General features: G+C 48.9%; 5 protein-coding genes across 5 annotated transcripts; 2 read left to right on the top strand and 3 right to left on the bottom strand.

Annotated features, from left to right (window-relative positions):
• Positions 1-700: 700 nt before the first annotated feature.
• Positions 701-2493, bottom strand: N7478_007055 (ADP-ribosylation factor GTPase-activating protein; the record flags this gene model as incomplete). The annotated part of the gene is made up of 6 exons (XM_056923269.1): positions 701-729; positions 792-1109; positions 1169-1875; positions 1947-2130; positions 2209-2344; positions 2428-2493. 6 exons carry the CDS (start codon positions 2491-2493, stop codon positions 701-703), a joined length of 1440 nt encoding a protein of 479 aa, XP_056781306.1.
• Positions 2494-2896: 403 nt separating this feature from the next.
• tim21 lies at positions 2897-3853 on the top strand (the record flags this gene model as incomplete). Its single annotated transcript, XM_056923268.1, has 4 exons — positions 2897-3247; positions 3322-3506; positions 3560-3614; positions 3668-3853. 4 exons carry the CDS (start codon positions 2897-2899, stop codon positions 3851-3853), a joined length of 777 nt encoding a protein of 258 aa, XP_056781305.1.
• Positions 3854-4223: 370 nt separating this feature from the next.
• Positions 4224-5756, bottom strand: N7478_007053 (L-fuconate dehydratase; the record flags this gene model as incomplete). The annotated part of the gene is made up of 4 exons (XM_056923267.1): positions 4224-4826; positions 4883-5488; positions 5546-5650; positions 5712-5756. The coding sequence occupies 4 exons, from the start codon at positions 5754-5756 to the stop codon at positions 4224-4226; spliced, it is 1359 nt and encodes a 452-aa protein (XP_056781304.1).
• A 625-nt stretch (positions 5757-6381) lies between these two features.
• On the bottom strand, positions 6382-8982 carry N7478_007052 (uncharacterized protein; the record flags this gene model as incomplete). The annotated part of the gene is made up of 5 exons (XM_056923266.1): positions 6382-6474; positions 6545-8056; positions 8136-8749; positions 8803-8874; positions 8964-8982. The coding sequence occupies 5 exons, from the start codon at positions 8980-8982 to the stop codon at positions 6382-6384; spliced, it is 2310 nt and encodes a 769-aa protein (XP_056781303.1).
• An 899-nt stretch (positions 8983-9881) lies between these two features.
• Positions 9882-10190, top strand: N7478_007051 (uncharacterized protein; the record flags this gene model as incomplete). The annotated part of the gene is made up of 2 exons (XM_056923265.1): positions 9882-9936; positions 10042-10190. The coding sequence occupies 2 exons, from the start codon at positions 9882-9884 to the stop codon at positions 10188-10190; spliced, it is 204 nt and encodes a 67-aa protein (XP_056781302.1).
• Between the last annotated feature and the right edge of the window lie 460 nt (positions 10191-10650).

Here is a 10650-nt window from a genome sequence, read left to right as displayed (position 1 = left end):
GGAATGATATGTCGCGCTTTCGGAGCTCACACTTCACTTTCTTGAAGTTACTAGTACCCAGCGCTGCAGCCTACACTATCTAGTACTACCTACATGCAACCGCAAGGTACAATGATAGTACCCACGAGATGGCAGATGAATGGGGATATTGAGCAGAACCTTTAGAGCTACAAGTTTGACCATTGCCTCTATTGTTGTATGAATGTAGGTAGTGGTCCTTTCCATGAAATCAAAATCGTCGTATATCTATCCAAACGGACGTTTTTCTCTATGATCACAGAACTATCAACACCATATATCTTTTGCATTGACTCAAAGTCCTATCAGAAACAGGAAGAAAACGTATCAGAAAGTAACAAAAATAAATAATGTAATAAAAGGTCCTTAACTCATCCCAGCGTTGCTGCGAAATGTGCGATAAAAAGGGGAAAGGTCGAAATATCGTCAACCATCAACCATCAAACATATCGTACTACGCTTTCCAGCGATTCTTCCTAGACCACGTACCGTTCATAACCGAATTTTCAGATGATGGAACAAAGGAAAGAGATTGGAAATGATGATGGGAAGGGCGCTCGGACACAAGATATACGTCACGCATCATGGGAATTTGTAGGAGGGGGATCAATGGGGCTTGCTAAGTATTGAATGTAACAAAACGCGTCATATCCAGGGATTAAAAACAAAATCAAAGGTAAGTCTAAGAGTTCAGATAGTTGCGGATGGCACCTGGTGATTCAGCGAGTCAGAGATTGCTTTGCGTGGGAATCATGAAAGAAAGAAAAACATACCTTGAAGCTTGGTGGCTCCTTCGCCAACAAGGTGAGACAAGTTCTCGATATCATCTCCAGCTGTGATACCGAATCGACGGACAAAGTCCTTAGCAGCGTTCTCCAGGTCTCCGTAGCCATCATCGACAGGAGGAAGATCATCCTCGGGCCGGCCGAAGTAAGCATTGCTGGATATAGCGGTAGCGCCATCAAATTGGTTGAGCCGTTGCTTAGCCTCGGCCTGAGCGTTAGGGTCGAAGCGCTCCCGTCCAAAGAATTCGTCAGAAGAGATACCCTTCTGAGTGCCAAATCGTGACTTGGATTGAGCGAGTTCTTCCTCTATTTGTGGTATTAGCGGGTTTCTATTCTCTGCAGCAGGAAATCGTGAATCAACTCACCATCGGCAGCGGACCTGGGGGCAACAGCACCGAATCCAAGCTTCTTGGGGGCAGGAGGCTTCGCCACCTGACCGAAGCCGAGTCTGTTCATACCCATACCTAGTCGCTCGACATCGCTGGAGTTACGTTCGTGGCCCTTGCCAGTAGCACCGAATCCACCACGGTTGGGGCTGACGGGGGTAGGGGCAGCAATCGGAGTAGCAGCAGTGGAAGCCTTGGCCTTTGCGTCGACCTCGGCCTGCTCAGCTTCAGGGTCATATCCAAGCTTCTCGATACGCTCGGCCTCTTCCCTGGCCTTTCGCTCAGCTTCCTCGAAATCGATATCATGAGCAACAACCTTCTTGGCTCCAAGCTTGGGGGCCTTCTTAGCACCCAGCACGCTTCCCTTCTTCGCACCACCAGCGGCGGTGGTCTTCTTAGCAGCGGAATTGGCGCGGATAGCGGCCGGGGCAGCAGGGGAGGCCTTCTCTTCGGAGCCAGCCAGGGGAGACTTGGAGCGAGAGCCGTTCGAATTGGCGGTCAAGAAAGGGGAACCAGTGCGGCTGACAACAGGTGGCGTGCCGGTGCGGGAAGGTGGGTTACTTGGGCGCTTGATAGATGGCTTGTCCCATGACGAGAAGAAGTCGTCGTCTTCGCCGGCAGGGGTAGCAGAGCCGTCGGATGGGGTGCCAGCGGGGAGATCAGTGATAACAACCTCCTCGGGGTATCTACAGTGAGTGGATTAGTATCTGGGGTGGCGATGTTGAGAAGTTACCTAGGCAGGTAATGGTGCACTCACTGTTGCGCATCCACTGCAGCTCGTCTCTTCAATTCTTCCTTGTACTTGACCGCTGCATTGGAGGTATACTTAACCTTTGCATCTTTGCTTGCCAGCGCAGCAGATCCACCGTGTGTCTGGAAGTATTTGGTCGCAGACTCATTTCCACCAACCTTCATCACACGCAGCTGCTCCCATTGCCATTCTAATCACATATATCAGTCTCATTCGAATCGTAGAAGGAAGGAAGTAAATAAATCGTGCCTCGCAAGGGAGTACATACGGTCGAGATTTGTGGATCGAACAAAGGAGATGTGGACACCGAGATTGCGATGGTTGGACGAGCAATCAAGGCACAGGTAGATACCAAAGGGAACCGATGACCAGGTAGGATTCTTGGAGCTGCAGTCGAAGCATAGCTAATCGTTGTAAACTTGTTAGCGAACAATGGCCAAAATGCACCGAGAACGGCGGGATCGGGGGGCGCGGGGCGAGAGCGCACCTTGTTTGCCGGCTTCAACTTCAACTTCTCAAAGATCTTTTGAGACTGCGCCTTGGAGGCACTCATTTTTGACGAAATAGATTATGGAATTCGAGTAGAGGACAGTGTGAAGAGTAGTAGAGAGAAGAGGCCGAAAATGATGTATTGGGAACGGCGAACGTGGTCGGACTCGGGAATGCCTGTGCCTGGTGTAATTTTGCAGTTCTGCAGACGTTTGGCGGTGGGGCATGGGTCCTTTAACTATGGGGAAATTGGGAGTTCGAAATAATATAAACATTGTATTCTTACTGGCTCTGTTACTATAAATTTGTACAAAATAGACGGATCTTATTGTATATCATATAAAGAAGTCTATTCAGGGGGATAAATTTCTTTTTTACGTTTTGATCTGGCTGAAACAACAGAAAAAAATATCGCAGACTGTGGGCACCGCCACCCTCATTGCAAATTTACAATACTGTAATTTTCAATGGGAGCACGTGAGTCCGCCTATCGTTATCGCGGACTCGTTCATCTTCATCTTCAGGGTCGATTCAGTCGACCACTACTGGGCAAGATGAATCTCCAACACCTGCGAGCTCTACCAAGGGCCTCTACGAGCGCTTCTTTAGCACTACGCCCCTTTCCGCGATCCGAAATAAGTCGACTATACGCCACACAGAGCAACTCGGGTAGCACAACGAAGAAACGGAGGAACATCACAGTATTGTCCGACGATGGACGATATGAGTGGGGCGAGTTGAGCGGAGGAGAAAAGGTCTCGCGAGCTACACAGCAGTCCTTCAATTTTCTTGTCGTGATAGCTGGTGTTGTGTTGACGGTATGACGCAGTCTTTCCCGCTCGGGCGCATCAACGATAGTAAGGCTTCTGGTTCTGACATTGGATGGTTCTAGGGTGGTGTTTTCACACTTTTATGGCAAGACGTCTTTTCGCCAAACAGTCGGACATGGCAATTTGAGAAGGCTGTTGATCGCATCAAGGATGATGCGCGGTGCACAAAGCTCCTCGGTGATCGACGAGAAATCAAAGCGTTTGGAGAGAATACTTCAAGCAAGTGGGCGCGGCACCGTCCCATTGCGTGAGTTTGCGTCGCATGGCATTTTCTCGAATCATAAGCTAATGGCTGTACAGGACATCTGTCGAGAAGGATCGCCTGGGTCGTGACCATCTCCGCATGAACTTTCACGTAAGATACCCTCATTCTTTATGTCTTAATAGCTGTACTCATTTTCTCTTTAGGTTGAGGGTCCCCTAAACTCAGGCACTGTCTTCGTGCACATGATGAAGCCTTTGGATAAAAGTGATTTCGAATACCAACTCCTTGCCTTGGATGTAAAGGGTCACTCCCGGGTTGTACTGGAGAAGGCCGTGGAGAAGCCTAGTGTGGCTAGCTCGTTGAAGCTTTTCGGCATTCAGTGGCGGTAATTTGTTTTCAGATGCATACGATATCCCTCTATATTCTATCTGCTCGGATAGTTCTTCGAAGTTGATATCGTGAAACCCTCAAATATGGGATTGGATTTAGCACCATCCCGATGCTTGGCCTACTGTCGCCAAATGTCTTTCCATTTATTGTATTTTTAGGGATGGTCTAAGCACTACCCAGATCGATGTACTATATCTTCTACTGCAGCCGAATTTAACAACCATGGACGATTGCAGTGCGTTGTTCTCAGCACAATAAACAAATTACCCTTTGGAACAGCCAGACAAAGTTTCAACTGAAAATATTGACAGATTTTGGCAAAGTTATTGACATAAATACACATAACGACATCTACATTTTTTAGGGTGTTTATACCACACGAGGACCATCGATGATAGTCTTAGCCTCCTCGGAGCGCCACCAACTCTTTCCTTCCTCACCAGGGAAAGCAAAGGCATCCATGCTCTCGGCCTTCATCTCCACACTGTATCCAGGCTCCATAGGAGTAACATAGTATCCATCCTTAACGCTGGATGGGTGAACGAAATGCTCATGCAGATGGTCAACATACTCCAACACACTTCGCTTGCCAGTAACAACCACGTAGTCAATGGTACTCAAGTGCTGGGTGTACTCTGGCAGACCAACACCACCGGAGTGGGGAACAATAGGAACGCCGAACTTGCGAGCCAAGAGCAGGATAGCCAAGACCTCGTTAACTCCACCAACACGGCAGGCATCAGGCTGGAGAACAGTCAAAGCACCAGCTTGCAGTAGCTGCTTGAAGATAACGCGGTTCTGGCACATCTCACCAGTAGCAACACCAACGGTCCCGTGAGGAGTGTTCTCAAGAGCCTTCTTAATAGCGGCATGGCCGAGAATGTCATCGGGGGAGGTAGGCTCCTCAATGAACCAAGGCTTGAACTCAGCCAACTCCTGCATCCACTCAATAGCCTCAGGGACGGACCAGACCTAATTAAAGACAAATTAGTAAGATAACAATAGCTTATCAGCTTCCATAAACTTACCTGGTTAGCATCCACCATCAAGATGTTTCCCTTGTCATAACCAATAGCTTCACGGGCAATTCTCAAGCGAGTCTTATCATCCTCCAAGCTTCCACCAACCTTCAACTTGAAGTGCTTATATCCCTGCTCCACACTCTCCTTCAGAAGTCTCTTCAACTTATCCTCGGGGTATCCCAACCATCCGGCACTAGTAGTATATGCCGGCACGGCCTTGCTAGCCTCAGCCTCCTTAATTCTCTCCTGCTTGCCAGCTTCGATCTCCTTCAGCATAGACAGAGCCTCTTCGGGAGTAATAGCATCAGTGATGTATCGGAAGTCAATGCAGCGAACGAACTCCTCGGGAGTCATATCCGCAACAATGCGCCAGACAGGCTTGCCGAGGGTCTTAGCCCATAGATCCCAAAGGGCATTAACGACTGCACCCATAGCAAGGTGGATGACTCCCTTCTCGGGACCAATCCAGCGGAGCTGGCTGTCGGAGACGAGGTAGCGCCAGGTCTTGCCCCAGTCGGCGGTCAACTCGTCCAGGTCTTTTCCAACGATAAGGGGTGTGATGAGCTCAATGGCGGAGCAGACAATCTCATTGCCACGACCAATTGTGAATGTCTATTTATCGTGTTAGATAATGCATTGATTGTGCTTGATTAGTTGGTTTTTACATACCATGCCGTGACCGCTGAAGTCAGAGTCAGTGTGGATAATGCAGTAGGCGGAGGAGTAGTCGCCGGCAGCGTTCATGGCATCGGAGCCGGTCTTGTCGAGGGAGGTCTGGATATCGGTTAGAGATGCCGGTGTGGTCGTTTCAAGATCACTAGACGTAATGACATACCGGAAACCTCACGTCCCGCGTTGTGAAGCCAGTGATCTTAACCATGGCGTCGGTTAATTGATTGAGAATAAACAATTATGAATGATTGAACGAGTCAATTGGACACGAATGCTTAGTCCGGTGAGATACTAGTGACAATATCCAAAAGATCCGGGTATAGGCGCTTGCAAGAAGCAAATGTATACTTAATGGGTGATATTTCACCAGGGGAAAGACGATAAAAGGGGTATAATATATTAGAGAATGCGGCAAAAGATTCAAAAAAGAAAACGGGAGAAATTGCGACGCTGGGCCCGTATATAGTCTCTGTAACCCCCGCGTTGTTAGCACCTTTGCCTTCGCCCCTCATCTCCGGGGCCCGTTTCCGCAAATGCGGGGGTTTCATTGGAGGATAATTCCCGGAGACGGGGAAATGTATTTTTCCACCAATAAACGCATGAGAAGGAATATCGGAGCACCTCCGGTTGTCTGGGGTTGACATCGCCCTAATAGCGTTAGGTGACATTGGGACAGATTTGCTTGGGGCAAAGGATTCCAGCTAAACTATAGATTCAGAGTTGGTTTGATTTGGATGGGTATGGATTTCCATTAAAGATGCAATGTGTGAATTTGCGCTTTTAAGGTTAAACTAAGGTTTATCGACATGATGCATGCGTCTGCATCGTGCTTCTTATGCTGATAATCCACGCTTCTCGCTCTCGGAAAAGAAGATGAGCATTCGCCAAAGCTTGCGAACCAGCACTTCGGCTTCTTCGTCCAGTGCCTGTACGTTTCAGATTAGCATATTGTAAATTTGTAATGGCATAAATAGTAGGGGAAGGGGGGAAACTAACCTCTGCAAGTTGATCGGCCAGTTCCTGTGGCGATCCATGCTTGCGCACATGCTCTTCCACAACATCGACCAACATCTGCTCTTGCACACCCAGATACTCGACGATCTTCTTTTCCACGAAAGGCTTGATCTGGTCGCCGAGAACAGCTTCGTCTACAAACTCCCACTTGATCTCCCACTTCCATAGACCCTCTTTGTCGTTGGGGATTTCTTGTGCCAATTGGCGAGCAGCCTGGGCCCGTTCCTCATCTGAAAGACCTGCAGCCTCTGCAGCAGTGTCGAATTTGATGGGAATGAGAGGGCGACGGGTGGTGCTGGCGGGTTCCTCCTCGTCTTCCAGCAGACCTTCGACCTCAGCGGCGGTGCGGCGGGTGGTTGCGGCTTGGGCTTTCTGTGCTGCTGCACCGAGGGACAACTTGAAGCGTTGAGGTTCGCGAGGCGCCTCCGCGCGAGTCTCCAGCTCCTGAGCTTGGCGAGCAAGGAAGTCATCGGCAGCACCACGGGCCTGCTCCTGCTTCTTGGCAGATTGGACACGCTCACGCTCCTCGGCCGCACGATCAGCTTCATCCAAGTTGGCTTCGCGAGCACGGAAAGCGGCACGGCTGCGGAGCCAGGCACCGCGGTCTGCATAGTATTCGGTAGTTTTCCGATTTGCCTCAGTATCGTCGTTCCATTCCTTAAGTCGCTCATCCATCTCATCATGAGCAGCCAGCAACTTGCCATCTTCTTCTTTATCACGCTTCATCTCACGTTCCAAAGCAGCAGTTCGGCTTCGCTCACGGTTCAGCCATCGGCGCTCTTGGTCGAGGAATTGCTTCTCCTGCTCCGCATCACGTTTGGCCTGGCGGCGACGCTCAAGCTCTTCATCGCTTGCATCTGAATCTTCTTCTTCGCGGTCAATATAAACTTGAGACCCATTGACAGATCCACCATTCACAAAAGAGACACCCTTTTGGTAATCCTTGGGTATTTGGACGCCAAATCCCTTGGGGCCAGATGGAGCATTAGGCACACCACGATCACGAGGACCAAGGGGAATGCCGTTTGTACCTCCACTAGGGCCACTTGGAGCCGATGCAGGAGGGGACGCAAGTCGATTGTATCGCGATCCAGCATTGCGAGCACGTTCCATAGACTCAATTTCCTCCTCACGCTTCAAACGCTCAATGTCCCTCCGGTTGCTACGCTCGCGGAAAGCAGCAATTTCCTTGGCTACATTCTCACGCATCTCGGGAGGAATATCGGCCAATTCATCTTCGACGGTGATTGGAATAGTGACAACTTCTCCGTCCTTGGTAGTCTCGACATCCTTCATATCAATATCACTATCCCGGTCAAACGCAACGGTGTCCACCTTTTGGGTGGTACTTTCTGGGTGGAACAACTCATGTAGGACCTTCTTGAGCTCACCGCGGGCTGCTTCGAAGCGTGCTTGAAGCTCTTCGGGGTCCCGTTCGCCGCGGCTCTCCTTGAATCCTTCCAAGTATTTAGTTGTGCTTTCATCCACCACAACCTGAGATTAGAGTCAGTATTAGAAATTCGCCACTATAGAAAAATGGATCGACAAAATCAACGTATCAGGGCAGTCTTACAAGAAGAGTACTTTTCTCCACTTCTTTCTCTTCCTCCTCCTCCTTCTTTACTTCGCCTTCGGTGCGTGGCAACTGACGCTTCACTGGAACCTCGATATCTTGGAGCACCTCAACCGCCGTCTCAAGACTTTCTGCGTCATCGAACTCGGCAAAGCCAAACCGACATGGTTTCTCGTCGGCATCTGTGGCACGAATCCACCGTCGCAGACGACCTGCAGATTGCAGGATGCGCTCAATTCCGTCATCTCCACCCAGGCCCTCCGTAACACCACCAACAAACAGTGTGCGCACGATCTCATCCCGTGTAGGCGGCTGGAGCTGCATCATCGCATCACGCGCATGGTGGCGTGATCCCTCCATGTTAGAAGATCCAAGGCCAGCACGTCTTCCTTGTCCTTCTGACCCCCGCTCACGACCCATCTCCGGGCCTGCAGGCTTTGCCGGACCCGATGTTCCCAACCGAATCACCGGCGCGTTGAAGTTGATGTTAGGCATGTTCGCTGGGGGCTGGAAGTTCGCAGGGAAGCCGCCTGGGCGGCCAGATTGTTGACTGTTCGCCTGTTGCATGTTCGCTGGAGGGGCTGTTCCGGGTGCAGCCATCCCTGGAGGAGGCGCTAGAGTAAGTTAGCTTTGATCAAACTGCGAATGGAATAACTAGGGAACTTACCCATGCCCGGGGCTGCGCCGGGTGCGCCAGGGTATGCGCCATAGTCTGGTGGGCGACCGTAGGCGCCAGGAGCTGTTGTGAACGTCAGTATTCGTAGCTCATTGTTCGCTCCATATATCGTGGCCTGCCGATTGACATGATTGCTCTTTGACAGCACTTACGTTGGTAAGGATTATACATTGTGGAGGCACGCGCGTGTGGCGTGGCAATGCTTGAAGTTGAAAGTAGAATTGAAGAGTGAGCTGCAGATGACTCCACCAGGCTGTCGATGTTACAGGTGCAGCATCCAGTCCAATCTCAGACCTTAAATTGGATGAAGCGCGAAAAGAGAGAAAGTTGCGGACTTGAAGTGGGTCCGTGCGCTGATCTTGGCGGCTCCCTTTGCAGTACTTACTTCTCCTTGTTCATCATTGATCAATCCTAGTTAATTCCTAGTTATTGCACAGCTATCATGCAGTAATCAACTGAAATTATTTTCGCATTTAAAATTGCAACTCGATGCTGTTTTTAATCATTGCCCGATACTCATTTATATAGTATTGATAAGTATGGGAAAGGCTACTACTACATTTGCAGAACTTTGAAGTGTGCATCTCCAAATGTCGATTATACGTTTAGAAGCTATTTCAGGCAATTGAACCCAAAGCTACTGATGCTGCCTACTGCTGCCTACACAAAGGCCTATCTATACGTTCTTCAAATCCGGAGTCCGGCCAATTTTGCCGTTTTAACTTTATAAGTGGGTTTGGTACAGGTCATAAATTCCGCTTATCTGCCACATAAAAGCTAGCCATGTCCTCTTCATGACAATCACTAGAGCCCCAGTCAAGTCCCTGTGCGCGAAGCAACTCTTTTTGTTCCATTGTGAATTGAATTGATCTATATTTCCATTGAGATGGCAGACAAGTCCCTCAAATCCACCTGCCACTGTGGCGCTATCACCGTGATCGTGCCTCGGCGACCAGCGGAAATAAACGAATGCCAGTGTACAATCTGTCGGCGGTATGCAGCCGCTTGGGCGTACTACAAAGTAGATGAAGTCAAATTCGATATACGAGATGGCGCCAAACTTTCTCAGTATGTCTGGGGAGACAAAGAGAAATCCTTCAACTTCTGTGAGAATTGCGGATGCGTGTAAGTTATCGTTTATTATTTCGAGGTATAAATCTTAATGGTTTGGCTAAATTGCTTTCTGTGAAATAAGCTGTTATCATTGGCCATTTGAAAAGATTAATCCAGATGGTAGTACGGCTGAATTTGGCGTCAATACAAGGAATATGGACCCCATGGAACTCTTGTACGTCAGCCGCAAGGTTGACCACGCCTGGGTGCTCGCGCCGGTGAACAACAAAGCCGTGGCACATGAGCAGGACCAGGCAAAGTACTGAGAATTGAATAAAATATACAGTTCATTGACACTGATCGATGCTAATTGATATCTATCAGCATTGCGAGAGCTCAGGAAATGTGCTAGATAGATACTACATATTAGATCTCTATCATTGATAATTAGTACATTGTACTATCCATACCTACCCAGTAATACCTGAGTGATTGACAGGTACATACTACTAGTATAGAATATACCTACTAGATATACCTACTAGATAGTAACAAATCACAACTTATTTAGAATAAAGTCATCATTAGCTTCTAGAAGGAGTAAATACATACATATGCAAAATGAACCTTGGAAGGGATATTATCAAAGTTAGTATTAGTGCCCGAGTTCCTGATTGAATTCTAGAAAAGTCTATATTTCCAAGATTCTCATGTGTTTTCCGCACCGGACTACAAATATCCGGAGAGACAGTACTGGCGGCTAGCAGGGCTACAACGTCTCACCGG

This window comes from Penicillium angulare (assembly GCF_028827245.1).
Source record: "Penicillium angulare strain IBT 27051 chromosome Unknown utg000004l_segment0_segment0, whole genome shotgun sequence".
Classification (NCBI taxonomy): Eukaryota; Fungi; Ascomycota; class Eurotiomycetes; order Eurotiales; family Aspergillaceae; genus Penicillium; species Penicillium angulare.
The sequence above is the reverse complement of the archived record's forward strand: the minus strand, read 5'-3'. Positions and strand labels throughout refer to the sequence as shown.